The following is a 17,163-nucleotide window of genomic DNA, read 5'->3' as shown; positions in this document are numbered from 1 at the left end:
AGCCCATATGCACATATGTTGCTTGTGACAAGTGCCTGGTGCCTGCCTTTTGTCCCATGCTGCTCTGATACACAGTAGTTGTGGAATTGTATTAAGCGGGTGCAGGAAATGGGGGGATAGTCTCACTAAACTGGCCCATTGTGTGTGGCCTCCTATCCATCGTTGCTTCCTTCCTTGTGTTGGATGTTGCCAGACTAGCCATTTAGCTCTCACAACCCTTCAATGGAATCTGTAAGTCCAGGACATGGACAGATTATTAAACATATGTTTTCATCAGTTCATTGCTCCTGCTCTTTGGGAACATACTGTGCTTTAAATTACAGCTACTCAGTTTTCAAATATAACTTTCTTAGTCCAATATATGGTTTTATTAAGATTATCAGCCTGCATTTTAAAAGTCCTACATGTGTACTTCTCCTATTAGTCCCATACTATTAAAACATATTGCACTGTTGGTGCTTATCTGGATTTGTATTTATGGCCCCTTCACTCAATTATATTTTCTTTTGCTGCAGGTTCTCTGAGATGAACCCACATTAATACACCATGGCTTCTTACTTACGGCTTCGTTGAGCCACTCTAAACCTGTTCTTTTCAATATGATGGATCCTATGTTGTCTGGTAGAGATGGAAGCAGATACCCAGTGTCTGTATGGAGGTTCCACCAGATGGCACTCTAGACAGTTTTTCTTCCTTTTAAGGGGAAGGAGGAAGGAGGGGCATGGCCAAACCTTTCTACCGTCTTCAGAGATTTCTCAGACGGACCCAGTTCTTCTTTCTGTTTCTGGCGGCAGCGTACCTCATGGCTGGGAGCTTGCTACTACTGCAGAGGGCAGGCTTTGTCATTCAGGTGGGGTCACGAGGCCCTGTCCAGTTTATGACTGCCCCATCACCTGCCCCCATTACTCGAAGTACAATGATGGATTCTTCGAAGTTGGCAAATCCCTGGAGACTGAGTTCCCAAGAACCTGGGGATGGCATGGGACCTAGGCAGAATCCAAACAATGGACCTCGCTGGCTGATGTCTCGCAATTTAGAAATTAGACATCTCAGGCGACGTTGGTTTCACAGCCTTATGACTGAGCAAGAGCCTAGAGCTGAACAAGGAACAGCCAAAAGAAAAATCAAGCATAAGGGTGAGTACAAATGCCCTTGCACCCAAAGAGTCACCAGAACAGCTGAAGCAGAGCCACACAGTTCTGGGCATGAAGCTTTGAGGAGTGACAAGGTCCATAGGACTTTAACCATAATCCTTAACTCTGACTTACTTTTTGGTTCTGATCAAGACACTGTCTGTGCTCCACTTGTGAAAAAATGATGTAATCTTAGATGGCACAGTTGGTGCCTTATTGTTGTAAGAGATTAAGTTACAATGCCATGCCTAGTCATTGTCTGTTTGAAAGCTGTTCCATTCTGCCTGAGTAGTTTCTTCTCCAGTTGCTCCAGCTTTCCTTTCATATCCCAAAGATATGTGCATTAGTTTGATTACACACTGTCAATTATCCCATGGTGTGTATGCCCAACAATGAATTGGTGCCTTTTCCAAGGTTCATCACTGTCTTGTACCAAATGTTACAGGGATGGGAATTTGGATAAAACAGGTTAGGAAAACGGAAGATATAATTTTGGCATTTGCCAAATTGCTCATCAGTGGTCACTAGCATCACATCTGGTGTATGGACTAGCAGATTTTTGCTCTCTTTGAACTGTTAATCAGATATTGTTTGAAACCATGCTACATTAGATTGCCTTTTTTCTGCATTCCCATTATGAAAATAACAATGTGTTTTTTAGCAGATGCAAGTGCTTCAAAAAAGACTGAATTTACACCTGGAATAATTTTGTTTACCTTTTCCTGATTAAGTAGATCTGCACACAGCATTCTGAAGTAAGCACAAGTACATGTTGTTTAGGTAGTTTAGATCAGCAAGTGCTGCCCTAAAATGAGGAAACAGCACACTTCCAAATCAGTTAGAATAAAAAGAGGCACCTCAACTGTCCCCCAAGCATACCAATTGCAAACCAAAAGGTCTGCATGCTGATGATTGTCTATGTTGAGGGTCTGCCTCAATGCAACAGACAATCTCCATTAAAGTTCAGTGTTTCTGAACTACTTTAGCAGTCTCGGAAACCTGGTGTTTCCATGATGTGATATTGCATGTTTATGAAACTTGGTCATCATAAATCAAATGCCTAATGAGTGTCTAATGGTAATAGGACATACACTGCATAATGGAATTCTGGAGGGCATGTGCCTTGTGGAAGCTATGATGAGTTTGTAACTAAGTAAGCCCCAAGAGCAGGCAAGCTTTGCCTTCTTTCTTCAAGTGACATTCCCAGTTAGGTACACTTCCATTTGCATAGTCTGGAAACCAGATTTGTTGTAGACATATAAAGAAAAAGTTAAAAGAGATAATAGCTTGGATCCATTCTTTCCTGATTACAGTCTGTATCATTATTTTCAAAGGCACATATGTCGGCTGTTTCATGGACGATGCTAAGTCAAGAGCTTTGAAAGGGACAGTGTTTTATGATTTCCGGAAAATGACCAGTTCTATGTGCCGGGACACATGTTCAGAAAGGTAAGTCGGTATAATGGAATCCTGGGACAGACTGGGTATTTAAAGCATAAACAAGTTACAGGATGAGATTCTTTAACCACTTCTATTATTAACTCATAACAAATGAGCCATGATTGTTATCTTTACTATCTTCTTTGGTTCATTTCTTCATCTAACTTCCCAGCCTACTTATTCCATGATCATAATGGGCTGTAGCCTATCCCAGCAGCAATGGGCACATGATATTTTAAATGTTGAAGTTTGAAGTGTTATAGTGTCACAACAGTTAATGAAACTTCATCATAGCTGAAATGTCCTTGGTGCAAATCTCAGCTTGGCTTCTGTTTGCATGTAGTTTCCATATCTCGATATTATCTTTGTCTGGGTGGAGCACTTTAGTTTTCTCTCACATACTAAAGCTATGCAGGATATTTTAAGTTTTGAAGGGTGAGTGACTGCACCTGTGACTTACTAGTTTTTGCCCTGTATTTAGTGCTGCTGGGATAGGCTTCAATACTTCACAATCCTGTAATGGATTAAATAAGTTTAGAAAATTGATTAATTATGATAATGTATTCATTATCTTGTGGAGAAATTAGGGAATCCAGAGTGTGGGATTTGCCAACTTTTTTGTCCATGCATTTGTACCTTCTGTAAATCCAGGCATCTGGCATGACCGGACTATACACTGGAACCTCAAGTAACATCCAGGTCCTTCCTGAATGTTCTGCATAAAGTAAATCATAAGTTCTTATGGTCAACACTACCACATAAACAGAGTGTAGTGAAATTGTTATTTGCATGTGCTAATCAACATGCAACACACCTTCAATATCCAGCACCATGTGTAGTGAGTGCAACAATCATACCTTAAAACTTCTGTTTTTCTAACCAAGAAATGTTTACTTTATCCTGAAATTTAAATCAATCAATTAAATAATCAATCAAGCAATAATTATTTAATATGAAACAATTAAGAGTTTATAACAGAACAAGATCATGATGCAGTATCATATACTCAAACTGAACATTGCAATAATATCAAATTTGAAAGTCCTAACTGTCCCTCAAGATTCAACCTTGAATTCTAGTAGGAGAACATCTCAAATTTAATGAATGTAGATGCTGAATGTAGTTGCCTCTAAGAGTGATTCAATGAGTCCCTTATGATTTTCATTATGGTTCCAAATCTTGTATTGCATTGTAAAAGTACCATGAGGCTTCTTCATTTTGTCAGCCAATAAGCATGGAGCACATCAGAATAAGAAGAGGAACACTGCATGAAATTAAGCACAAAATGTCAGACAGACATCTATCATCAATGTTGCACCCAAAGTTTTACACACCTCTCCTTTGCTTTCCTTCTTTCCTTGCAGTTGCTGTTTGAGGGCACTGTATGCTTTATATTTCCAGTTGAGTGCTCATTACTTCTCAAAGACAAAGAGCCCATCCTTACAATATGCAACTAGTTACAACAAAATCATACCAGTATGTAGAGCTGTTGGAGCTGTTATGAGTGCTATGACCGAGTCACACTACACAAATGATGGTAAAAGGTGGCAACAATCAGCAAATTTTCTTAAGATGATATAAATGATGACTAGAATGTAAAGTGATGAGGAAAGTGTGATGCTGGCTTAAGTGATCCTGTTGTATGTAACAAACACTGCAGGTGCTTTTGAAGATAGAGGTATATCATCTTCAAAACCTGAGTGAGGCCAAAACACACAATACAACGCCTTACTTATACAAAATGAATACAACGGGGACAATTTTTTTTTCCTTATGGGCTTAAAGTTAGAACCCTATGTAATCATTATAATGAGTAATTCACCTCCTACCCATTATGCAATTGACACTCCTGTCTGCTACCTCCTGTCCATGTCTTATCACACCTCTGGGCTCTTTTCCTGTTTCCAGTTAAGCTCTTGCCCTGACCGTATTTCCCAAATACAAATGTTCTGCACCAGAGAGGGTTTTATTCCTCTTTAAGGGTCACTTCAAGTTTTATCCAGAATGACCACTGGGTCTGGCACTGGCCTGCATAGACTAGAAATCTACCTAGTGAATCCTGGTGTCCCTGCAATACTATAGCTAGTATGGGCCTCCACAGTTACCCCTTCCTGCATTTCAGGAACAGAAATGTCCCATATAACTACATCTGCCACCATGTGCTCTTAGTGTCCTTAGGGAACATTACACATTGTAATCCATGAAGTGAATAAGACTGACTGAAATTAGTTACATTGATTGGAAACATCCAAAAAGCTATAACCAAAGTACTGTTTAATATTAATCAAATTAACTTCAGGAGAGACCTGAGGTTTCATCCCACACCACTCCTTCCACTCACATACAGTATGTTGGGGTCCACATCTGATAAATTGTACAAAACACCATGCAAACTGTGTTCCTTGTAGAGTCTCATTTATTGTACTGTCAAACATGGGACATTTCCAGCACCTGTCTGTTGGACTAACAGGACTATATATTACCTTGTCCATGATCTATAGGTTCCTGTCCCCTGGTTTGACATACCACCCCTCTTAAACCGTCCTATCATTCTCTGATTAGGCAGATTTTTTGTTAGGCAGTAGAGAAAGTTCACAAAAACTCAGCATGCTCATGCATCTTTCTATGCTTTCTTGCTGGGTTAGGATTAGTCAAGCTCAAGCTTAAGAAGCTTACAATACTTTTACACTTGATAGCCCACCTGGAATGATGCACAAACCATATTCTCTCATTGATGAATTCTTATTTTATTGTGGCCTTCACTCTTCCTTAAGTTGTCTCCTGTTTGATGGAACTTAGCTTATGGATTTGTGTCCAAACATATGTTATCATCATGTGCCATCTTTCCAGTCCATATATTCTGTAGAGCTCATCCGTCAAGTTCATGCTGAAGAGCCATGTCATCTCAATTTCATGTGGTTGGCTGGTATGAAGTTTTTTTAAACTTCCTCACAGTACTCTTTTTTTCTGTTGCTGTTTTGTTTGTTTGTTTGTTTTTTCTCTACCTTTCTCTTTCCTGTTGATGTCTATTTGTTATACTTGGATATACTATAATTTGAATTGCTGTTGACACCTCTTTGTGATCATTATTCTTAAATAAGGTACTATATAAAATTAAATCAGATTGATTTCATTTTGTTTTTTATCAGTCCTCACCTCACAACTGGTGTGATCTGGTTTTGTTATAGTGGTTACCTGTTTGCAGGCCTGGAGTACGGTGCAGAGTGTTACTGCGGCAATCGGATCACAGCAACCAGGATGCGTGAGGAAGACTGCAACTTGGACTGCAAAGGCGAGAAGGGCACCATTTGTGGTGGCGTTGGCCGACTTTCCATCTACAAAGTGGAGAACTTACACCCCGGCTCCAGGAAATGTGGGTGAATATGCAGTCTGCAGCCAAGTGGCAGGATAGAGAAGAAAGACAGGAAAGGCAGCCATGCAGTGTATGTAGCATGTGAAACAGAGCAGTTCCTAGGGACCTGCAAAACTAACCCACAACTTGGTGACTTTTCTTGTTTGCATGAGTGTGGGCAGCATCTGAAAAGTTCAATGGCAGGAGTCTTCTTATTTAGAAGCCATTCCATTAATGTGTCTTGTATCTTGTATCTTTCAGATGAGGCTTCAAAAAAGGGATTAATACAAATATATCTTAAATCCTAAATGTGCTAGTGACTCTGTCTGACACCCAGTGTTGAGTCATTGAAGCTTAGGAATAAAGTTCATAAAGACAATGATTCATTGACTACTTGGGTGTCACCATTTCTTATGTCCTCGTCTTGTAAAGGCTGACAGGTCTTTCAACCTTTACAAGATGAGGACATAAGAAATATAGTTTAGTTTACTTTACTTTAGTTTAGTTTAGTTTTGTTGAGTTTAGTTTCAGCCATTAACTTTCCTTGATTGCCTGTGTTGGGTCTCCTCGTCTTTATGAAGACAAGAACACTGAGCCCATAAATAGTGAGTTAGATCAAATATATGCATCTAATTTCCCTTGTGTCTTTATATTGAGTTACCATTTTTAATCTGAAAGGGTTAGTTTGCAGAGACCTTGACACCTCATTTGGTTCCAGTTCAGCCATTAGTAATTACTGTTTCATTGTGTTGCAGCTCACAACCTTCTATTTTTAATGTGCTCTGTGTGAAGACACAGTTTAACCTAAGACCACATTTGATTTCCTTTTTTAGGATATTTCATCTTCTTAAATCTTTCTTTTCCCAGTTCAGACTTCATTACAGCAACTGGTTCCTTTTTTAGAGTCATCTCACCTCTTTGGAGGTTGAGGATTATATGCACAGTGTAGAAACACTGTTTCTCAGTTTGATTTCCAAGTATAGCCAATGATTCCCTTTGACTCCCATTGTTGAATGTCTTCATCCACAATGAATTGAGCATGGAAAGGTGCTATCTCAATAAAATAGATTATTATTATTATTATTATTGGAGCGCTGACTTTCTGTTGTGGTTATAATTTCAGTCATTGGATTGTTGCGTGTCCCTTTGTTGATTCTCTTCATTTTCTTAAAAGAGAGCAACAGTGCAAACAGACAGTGAATCGTTATACAGCCATTGACTGTCTAGCTGTCCTTTTAAGAATGTACTCACCTCCTGATGGTTAACAGACATGATCTGATCACCCAGTTCACTGTTCAGTACATTGACTCTCTGTGCATTACTGCTTTGAGTCTCTTCATCTTATTAAAATTGAGGGACACAGAGTGCACAAACTTATATTTCCAGTTCAGATGAATCCCAATTCAGTTTCTAGTTTAGCATACTCTGCTTTTCAGGTTTGGATCTTCTCACTTCTTTCAGTGTATGTCAGTGATATAAACAAGCCATTGAGATGTTGTTCTCTGCTGTTTTATTTTAGGAAGCATTGCTGCAAGGTCAACTCATTTCAAATATTTTTTTAGACATACTCATTCATTTTTGGCAGGTCCAAACAATTAGGTGATGAATTTGTGTTCAATCAGCAGCCCCCTCCTTGTATTTGGGTATTCTGGATTTGCCTGTTATTAAGGAAGAATGTATGGATTCCTAGTTGTTTGTATGAGTTGGCTTTCAGTGGTAACATCACAGCTTGCAGTTTAGATTCCATTTATTTCATCCTCTTTGTGTTTTCTCCACTCTGAAGTATTTGGACCTTTGACTGGCCTTATGTGAAGCCACAAGACATGCAGCTCTCAGAAGGCAGGCTATCTTCACTAAGGTGTCAAGCCATGTTTTACTGACTCTCTTCAAGGCCCTCAAGCTGTACTGATGGTGGTCAAGACTTACCTTACTTATGTTATAGAGTCCTTATGCTGACCCCACAAGGTTTTTATGCTGGGACTCTGAGAGCCCCATTTCAAAGCCTTCTTTCTCCATTCATTGTTTTCAGGAAACTTTGGCAGCTGGTAGATGCATATGCCAGCACAAGGAGGGGGAAGTAGAGCTAATGAAATGCGCTTTCAGCTCTGCTAAGTCTGAAAATTCTGCTTTTGTTTATGTAGTGGAAAATAAATAAAGGAAACTCACTTTGGCTGAATTGCTGCACATTCATGAATGATTCATTCTGAAAAGGAGCAAGATGACTTTTTTTCTCAATTTTTTTTCTTCCCAGTTACCTATAAGCCAGTGGACTGTTTTACAAAAATTTGCTTTTCAAGTGTTTTTGGGGTGAAACCTTTCATCTCTGGTTTGGAACTCTTGTGGCTTAGCTGCCCTCTATGTTCTACCATCTGCCCACGAGTTTCAGCTGACAGGATCTCTCATAAACTACAGTAACATGGCAAATGTGTGTGCCAATTTGGGAGGCACAATGAGACAGTGACGAGTCAGCAGGCTTTCAGGCTTTTGAGATTATCATCATGCTATTCAAGTATGTTAATATAATCATACTGATATTATCAATTATGAATCTACTCAGGGTGGAGCATTGTGTTCAGGGAAACTGGCCTCAAGATAAAGCTCAGCATAATTTATTATGGGTGCTCCTTTAACATCTATTCTTGTTGGCCCAGGGACTCATTAAAGATTGCTGGAGACAAATAGCTGTGACTTAATGATTGTTTCAATAGGGTTCTGAATGACTGCTTAATGTCAATGCAGATGCTGGAGGAAGGGGGAGAGGAGACTTGGTCTAAGGTGTTTTAGAGAAAATGGGCATAACCTCCCATAGTTATTTTCATTATTTTCTAATTTGAATCGGATTATTTAGATCCTCACTGTGGGAAAACAGTGTGAATTCAAGAGATGCAGGAACACTTAAGAGTTGGGAATTCTTTTTGATGACAGAACAGGCACTGGAAATGTTGCTTCCTTATTCATATTTTTCTTATTATTATTATATGGGTTTGAAAACCACTGTCTATCTAAGGTTTGAATTTCTTTTTGTGTTTATGTGGGCTTTCTACAGGTATTATGGTTTTCGATCCAAACCTAAACATGTGCAAAGTCAATTGGAGGTTCTAAATATAAAATGTGTGTGTGTGTGAATTGGGCAGGCTAGGGACTGGCTCCCCTTTAGGGCTGGTTCAAGCCTTACACCTGTTTGCTCACAGGGCATGCTCTGTCCCTTTCTGGCCCTAAAATAAATGTTGTGCTGCATTATGACATATTCATGGACTTCATATGTACACTAGCGGTCAAAACATTTAGAATTCCTCAGTTTTTCTTTAAATTTAATCAGTTTAGAAATGCAATGAATAGCCTAAAATGTTGAAAAGATAAGAAGTAAACTGCCAGAGGTTTAAATTTAAAGTTTAGGTTAGCAAAACCTGAAAAAAGGGAAATTTCGGAATGTTACAAATGGGCCTTTTTTAGGGAACGGCTAATAGATTACAGCCTACAGATGTTCTGTAGCAATTTAAAGTAAATTAAGCCTTGCAAGCTGAATCAAACAATTTGCACAGGTATCTCGACTTCTGTTGATTACTTAAAAACCCTCTTGTCTGTCTTAAAGCAGAATTGGAACAGTCTGTGGTACTACACCCTCTGAAGTACTACTTGGTCAATATTACATTGTAGAAAGTTGCAAATTCCAGTGACAATGGCAAGAAAATTGCAATTAACAAATGAAATGAGACAGAGCATTACTACCTTTAGAAGTGTAGGCCTTTAATTTAAAGAAATGGCAAAAACAATGTCAGTGAGTATGGCGTCCTACAAAATCCTAAGGGAATTGGAAACTGTAAGAAGCTCTGATAGGAAGAGATCTGGCAGACCCAAAGTCATCATCCAATCAGAAGACAATTTTCTGCAGTCACCAGCTTGCCTAATAGGCACCTCACAGAACAACAGCTTCAACAATAGCATCAAGTACAGTTTAACACTGGTCAAAAAAGGCAATTCTCCGTTTCTACTGTGAATAGGAGACTTTCACTTAGGTCACTTATTGCATTTCAGCTGATTAAATCTGAAGAAAAACTGGAAAAGCTGAGGTGTTCTAAAACCATTGACCGGTAGATTTAGAAGATGACAGACCAAGGTAACTTACAACATATCTGTATAGGAGCAATATTTTTAAGTATGTGGCAAGACATTGAAAAGTTCATTGCCATATCAAAACAGCATTATTTTACATAGTTGAAGTCTTGCAGAATTGAGAGGCTGAGGTTGGGAGCATGCACTGATACAACACGTTGCCGCATCCACCACATAATGAACCACCTCAGGATCCCAAATTAGGATTTGAATGCAGTCATGCAACAGGTGACATCTCAGCACCACACTACTAGCAGAGTAAATAACACAAATATTTAACAACAAAGCAGCAAGCAGCAAACGATAGAATAGGATGCTGGAAACTCTTTTTAAGAAGAGTTCACACCTTAAGCAATCCTAAGGTGCTTTGTGAAAGAAGAGAAAGTTCTGTACACCAGAAGTAGTTTTGATAGTCAAGAGAAGCATATCCTATAGCTTAGGAGTAAGATAAGAGAATGGTTGATGCTTATTGGAGAAGCCTTGTAAGTTGGCAGGCTAAGACTCATTGTATCCCAATGTCCTGGCTAAACTGTCCACCAGAGTCTGGTTATTCTGGCCCCCTTTCTTTAATTGGCTAACTATCTCTCACCTCTTCACCATCTAACAGCTAATGTGTGAAGAGCACACTGGCACAATAATGGGTGCCATCACATCATCCATGTAGAAGCTGCACATTAGTAGTGGTATAAGTGGATCCTCACTTCAGTGTAAACCATTTTGAGTGGTGAAAAAGGTGATATATATGTAACGAATTCCAATTGTTTATAAGACAGGCAGAGAAACCAAAGATTTTATCTAGAAAATGTTTGTGAGAAAATGTTTCATTCCCATAAAAGTTAAATGAAAGCATTCTCCTTGTTTCCAGACAGGAATGTGCATTATCGTGGATGCTACCAGAAGCCCAAGAATGTGAGTGCTGCTTTTTCAATGTGTTGCAGTCATGCCAACCTAACATCTGAATCCTGTGTTGAGCTCTGCGCTGACAAGGTGAGAAAAGTTACCTTTAGGTTTTGTTAGGTTTGATTTAGGTTCTGTTAGCATCAGACCCCCCACCAAATGGGTTTAATCTTTGAAACTATGGCATTGTGAAATATTGCCTGTTTGGTTTCGTCCTTGGTAATGGTGATGGCAATGGAACGGCTTTTGATAATGTTAATTTTGGGGCTACATGAACGTGGTAAAAGTAAATATTTACATTTGGTACCTTAGTCATACTCCTACCAGCTACATTTGCCCCAAGTTTTGGATAGAGGACTGGGTGTCAATATGCAGCTGTGGTCACTTTTGTTCAAAGAGAAGTTCCTATTGTTCATCTTAACCCTAATGGATATCACCAAGGCTACACCCTATTATGTACATGACAAGGGGGAACACTTGTTGTTTACATTTTACTCATAACTAGACTTACCAGCTCTATACTGTTATTCATCTTGTGGTCTCTTTTGTTCTTAGGAATTTCCTCTAGCCATCACTCAGAGGTCTGAATGCTGCTGTGGTTATTCCAGCATTGACTTCCCTCTCCAGCAGAAATTTGATGACCAATACTGTGGAAGAGCAGCAAACCAGAGTGACCGGGGTGGTTTTCCAGAAGACAATGATCATGTTTTAGCATTTCAGACTCCTGTGCAAGGTGAGCACTGGTACAACAGGGGTGTGATGTTCAGTACTGCAGACAGCATTGAAAGGGAATCTAGAATTGTGCTGCCATAAACACTATATCAGTCCTGTTTGCCATGACTTGCTCAGTCCTAATTGACTTATAGTCTCAAGAATTGTTAAACTTCATTTGCAGTCTTATGTCAGAATGTAAATGTGTTTTCTCTTTGTTCAGAGAGAGAGAGAGAATGAGGTACACATTTATTTTCCTTGAATGGGGAATGTTCGGTGTTTGTAATATTCCTATGTTCTGATCTTTTTGCCTCTGAAGGGAATGAGTGTTGTTTCATTGTTGAACTTTTCATGGCCAATTATGAGCTTTGACTTGCAGGGATACAGTTTCTGTTTCCCATAATTTTTTAGACTGTTTGAATGTTTTAATACTCTAATTGTCTATACTTTACAGTCCTTTACAAAGCAGTGGTTTGCATTGTTGGGAAAGTGTAAGTCCTAGGATGCTGCGGTCAGTGATTGAACGTCTGAATGGATATCTGTTTGGTGATGATACACAAGACTGTATATTGCAAGAATTAATATGTTGTTGGGTATTTACAATGATACTGTCCATACTTCCCCTTGGACTAGCCTACAGTATTTAAATTTTTCTCAATTTAAATTCTTTATGAAAAGCTGCAAATTAAAGTAGTAATGAAGTACAATCAGGGTGGACATTGGGGAGTGCAAAGATGAATTGATTTGTCTTTAATTGATGAATTGATGAACACAATACATATATTTATCTTTCTGAATAAATGGTAATAGCTAGAAATTTGATTTATTATGGGAAGTGTAATATTTCTTAAGAGCGAACTTTATTTTCTGCTCTGAAATATTAATTGAATATGAGTGAAGCACAATGGCACAGTGGCCAGCATTGCTGCAACATAGCCCTAGATTCTGAGCTAAATTTCTGGCCCAGAAACAGTTTGTGTAGAGATTGCATGGTGAGTGTGCATGTATGGGGCTTCTGATGAACTGATGCCAATTTCTGGGCTCCTGCCTTGTACCCATTGCTACTAGGGCTGCTTCCTGCCCACTCTCATCCCCAAACTGAAATAAGTGAGTTTGATAATGGACAGAAGAATGTCCCATTAGAAGGTGTCATTACAAGAAAAGACAGTAGTAATTTTTAAGTACCAAGAATGTAACACATTTGACAAACGAGAGAAGAACATTCAATCCAACAAACTCATTTGTTTAATATCTCATCCAGATACGTCTTAAAGGTTGTCAAGGCATCTTCTTCAACTACATGTCTTGGTAGTTTGTTCCAGATTCCCATTACTCTTTGCGTAAAAAAAGTGCTTCTTGGCTTCAGCCTTAAATGCACTTCTCCTTAATTTCCGCTGGTGTCATTGAACATTAGAACAATCTAGATTAGAACAGGCCATTCAACCCAACAAAGCTCACCAGTCCTATGCACTTAATTTTTCTAAAAAACATCAAGTTGAGTTTTAAAAGTCCCTAAAGTCTTACTGTCTACGATGCTACTTGGTAGCTTATTCCAATTGTCTGTTGTTCTCTATGTAAAGAAAAACTTCCCTTACCCTGATGAACTTATTTTTCAATAACAGTCACGACCCACTGTATTAATTCCCTTCATGATTTTAAACACTTCAGTCTTGCTACCTCTTAATCTTCTTTTGCTTAAACTGAAAAGGCTCAGCTCTTTTAATCTTTCTTCATAATTCATCCCCTGTAACCCTGGAATGAGCGTAGTCGCTCTTCTCTGGGTACATGAGTACATGATGCACCCTTAAATTGAAAGAATTCTGCTGGATCTACTTTATCAAGGCCTTTGAGAATTTTGAAAAACTGGAGTTAGTCCCCAGAGAAGTCTTTTCTGCTCTAGATTAACAGGCTTCATTCTCTGACATGTTCTTAAGTCCAAGGATGCAACTGGTTGCTGTCCACTGCACAGCTTCAAGTACTGCTATGTCTTTTTTGGTAGAATAGTTATCAGAAGAGGACAGCTACATGTTTTAGCCTTTAAAATACTTTCACAGTGAGAGATAGTGTGGTTTTATTTGGTATGCCCTGGACTGGCATCCCTGTAGTATCAGCTATGTGTTACCAGGAAAGCCAGTGGTGTTTATTAAACCTGAAAGCGGACTATATGACAGCAGTTGTTATGTTTGCAGCACTAGCTGATTATAAAATCCTTCTGTTGACATATAAATTCTAAAATTGACCAAGAAAACAATTATAGAAGCTAGATAGCTGAGCAGTAAGTATCACTTTGCTTGTGAAAATACTATATAATATTAGAATAAACAAAAATGAACATTGATCAAATACAAAATAACAAATAAGTCACTTGAAAAAATTATTGATATCCTGTGAGGTGGCTAGAACAACAAAGGTTTGGTTCCCGAAGCGCTACTTGAAGCACCCCCAACCCACAATTTCATGTATTTGTTTAATTTCACCATTACCCCACCAGATTTGGATTAATGAGGTTATTACGACTAGAGGGAGTCCTCAGGTTATAACGTTTCAACATACAACATTTCGAGTTTACAATGCTCACTTCCATAAAAACACAAAAAAATTGAGACATGAGTGTTTTAGATTACGTCATTAGCGTCATACTTACAGACTATGTGGACGAACTAGTTTGGTTGTGCGCAGTGGAAGAATACGCAGTAATGCAGCGTATGAGTGAGGGAGTTGGCAAACTAGTTTTGTTGAGCACGGAGGAAGTGTTCCTGTTTGTGTGGCTTTGTTTGGCAAATTTGTGGCCTTTATCATGGCTCCTAAACGAAAGTTGGAGTCTTCAGATGGTAGTGCTTCGAAGAAGAGGAAAGCCATCATGATGGAAGTGAAATTAGACATTGTAAAGAGATCAGAAGGAATAATGGTAAGGAATTTTTTTACACTCATTTTTTGTCATTTTTTCTGTTACTACAGTACAGTGTACAGTACAGTATATTTATGTCAATTTCCTTTTTCTGTGGCTTAGGTGTGTTTTTATGTTCTAGATTATGATTTTGCAAATGTGTTAGGATAGGTAAGTGACTTAGGCTAGGGTGTGCATCGACTTACACCAAAATTTGGGTTACATCACTGTTGAAGGAATGGAACTATGTCGTAACCCAAAGACCCCCTGTATTTGCAATGGGTAAAAGGCAAAGAAGCATGTTCTTTAACTAAGTGTTGGAAACAACTTGATTTAGGGAGGGAAATAATTATGGCTGAAAAATAAATCTTTAATTGTTAACTTCTATTATAAATCAAAAGCACTCCACAATATCGTAAGGGGAAGAAAAGCTCTTTAGATAGAAAATCCCCAAAAAAATCTTCAAAACTCTAAACATGTATTCATTAAACCAAAAGTTTCAAGCAGAAGGGAGTGGGGGAAACCCATGAGTAAACACAAAAAAAATTGAGAACTGGATCAATAATCTTTAAAATAAAGAAAAAATTATATCAGAAAATAGCCTAGGATTCATAAATGGACAAACTGAACCAACTTTGAGAAGGGAAGCCAAAGACAAAGAGAAGGAACTCAATGGTACTTTGTTGCCAAGGGTCATAGGAAAACAACAGAGCAAAAATGTTCTAGAACCAGCCAAAGTAATACATTTTTCATTATTATTATTATTATTATTATTATTACAGATGTAATCCTGTTGTAACATAACTCATGGGACCATAACAATATTTTGTTCTAACGGAAATTTCGTTATAATGAATATGGGAAAAATAGTACACTATTGAGACCAGGGTTGCCAGTGATTCACCATCTCTAACGCAGTGATGCAATGGCATCTCTGTAGCTGTTCTACTGCATCTGGTAAACAGTAAACCAAGGGCAAGATAATTTGCAATCTGCAAGATCAAGCTTACGGAGTAACATGCTTGTCGCACAATGTTTAGAACATTTAAAATCAGGTTTTGACCTCGCACTCTCCTGATCTCTCTTCTTCAGACCGCCACAGCAATGATTCCAAGCTGCCAAAGTTCTAATCTGAAGATGGAAGTTAAAGTAGGATGTTTGGTCATGTTCCGTGTGCTTGAGTACTGTAGTAACAGCTCCTATTTTGGCTGAAGTCTTGAGACTGTACCTGCCTTATTTGTACAGTAATAAAGTACCTGTATTTTCCTTGAAAACTTGGACTCACTTTCCTGTCTCTTGTGTAGCTCTGTGACCCAAGCTTGATGATACCAGAAAACAGCACTTTTTAAACTGCAAAAAATATTTTATTTGAAAATGAGGCGTTAGCTGTAACATTTTTTTATATAGAAATACAGGTATGAAAATGCAGAATGAAAATGAGACAATGTAACTTTTTTTTATAGAAATACAGATATAAATACAGAATAAAAAAACCCCAAAATGTTATGTGAAGATTAAGGCGCCACATTATTTTGTTTTATTTTGGAATCTACTTTTTCCAGAATTGTTAATTTTTCTTTCAGCACAAACTGATGTTGTTTCTCACTTTTTTCTTCATATAAAAGAAAACTTTCAGAACAGCTATGAAAGTTGAACATTACATTATCTGCACATGACACAACTACAGTACCCATGCAGATGCTAGGTGGAGCACTAACTCAGAATTCAGCTATGTGTATGATGTTGCGCCTACACTCTCACTGAGATTGCATGAGACCAAAAATTGTGCAATAGACTTTCTCTTTTTTGAGACAGCCTATTGCACGGTTTTTGAGATTCAGTGTGGAAAGTGTAGGCATTAAGTATTTTTTATATTGCAGTCGTATCTGCAGTTGCAATTTTTCATCAAAAAAATATTTGTTGTACTGAAATTTACATTTCGTTAAAATGAAATTTGTTTAACATGATGTTTGTTCAGGCCAGCAAAGTATTCATTATTCTGAAAATTTTGGGATTTGACCTGTAATATTATTATTATTATTTATTATTATCTCAAAGGGTCTAATAACTTTTCTGACTCTTGGAGTACGCTTTAAGGTTTGTTTTGATTGTGCTGCTCCACATGACTAATTCTTATGAATTCAGTCGGCACTGCCTTCCTTACACTGGCTTTTCTCAGCCTATATTTTGTTTGACAATAAATGCATGAGGCTTACCCAATTGTTTGAGCACAAAATATCACTCATTGCATGTGGTGTCCCTTTTATACATTCATTTTTGCAATTTTTCTTGAAAGGTGCCAATATTTCTAGAGCTGACAGTACCTTATGTTTTGTGGGTGGAGCCTTTGGAGGCAGAGCCACTATTTACATGTCAGCTGAAGCACCGCCCTCTGCCTATACATTCTTGGCAAAGAGGTGAATGTTCTAAATTAGCACTGAGAATTGTAGTGAAAATTTCCTTTTGTGACTCTTATTGTAAAGTTTCTGTTTTTTTTATTCTTGCATATTTTATTTTTTGATTTTGATATTTGATTTGTGTTCTAGAATTTATTTCTTGGGTTGTCTTTTAGGGAAAAAATCTGTTTTAGCCTCTTTTTTCCTTAAAGGCTAATTAACCTTCTTATTTTC

At 38.1% G+C, this 17,163-nt stretch overlaps 1 protein-coding gene across 3 annotated transcripts in view; it reads left to right on the top strand.

Moving 5' to 3' along the window:
* Nucleotides 1–17,163, top strand: part of LOC120531669 (WSC domain-containing protein 1-like) — a 42,394-nt gene that overhangs the window by 12,140 nt on the left and 13,091 nt on the right. For all 3 annotated transcript variants that reach the window (XM_039757282.1, XM_039757285.1, XM_039757284.1), the window contains exons 2-6: nucleotides 516–1,136; nucleotides 2,468–2,582; nucleotides 5,762–5,946; nucleotides 10,904–11,025; nucleotides 11,491–11,668. In XM_039757282.1, coding sequence (XP_039613216.1) covers nucleotides 722–1,136; nucleotides 2,468–2,582; nucleotides 5,762–5,946; nucleotides 10,904–11,025; nucleotides 11,491–11,668 — 1,015 coding nt within the window. In that variant the 5' untranslated portion in view covers nucleotides 516–721. The remainder of the gene's footprint in view (nucleotides 1–515; nucleotides 1,137–2,467; nucleotides 2,583–5,761; nucleotides 5,947–10,903; nucleotides 11,026–11,490; nucleotides 11,669–17,163) is intronic.

This window comes from Polypterus senegalus, chromosome 6, assembly GCF_016835505.1.
Source record: "Polypterus senegalus isolate Bchr_013 chromosome 6, ASM1683550v1, whole genome shotgun sequence".
In the NCBI taxonomy this organism is placed as follows: domain Eukaryota; kingdom Metazoa; phylum Chordata; class Cladistia; order Polypteriformes; family Polypteridae; genus Polypterus; species Polypterus senegalus.
Note: the sequence above shows the minus strand (reverse complement) of the source record. Positions and strands in the feature narration are given on the sequence as shown.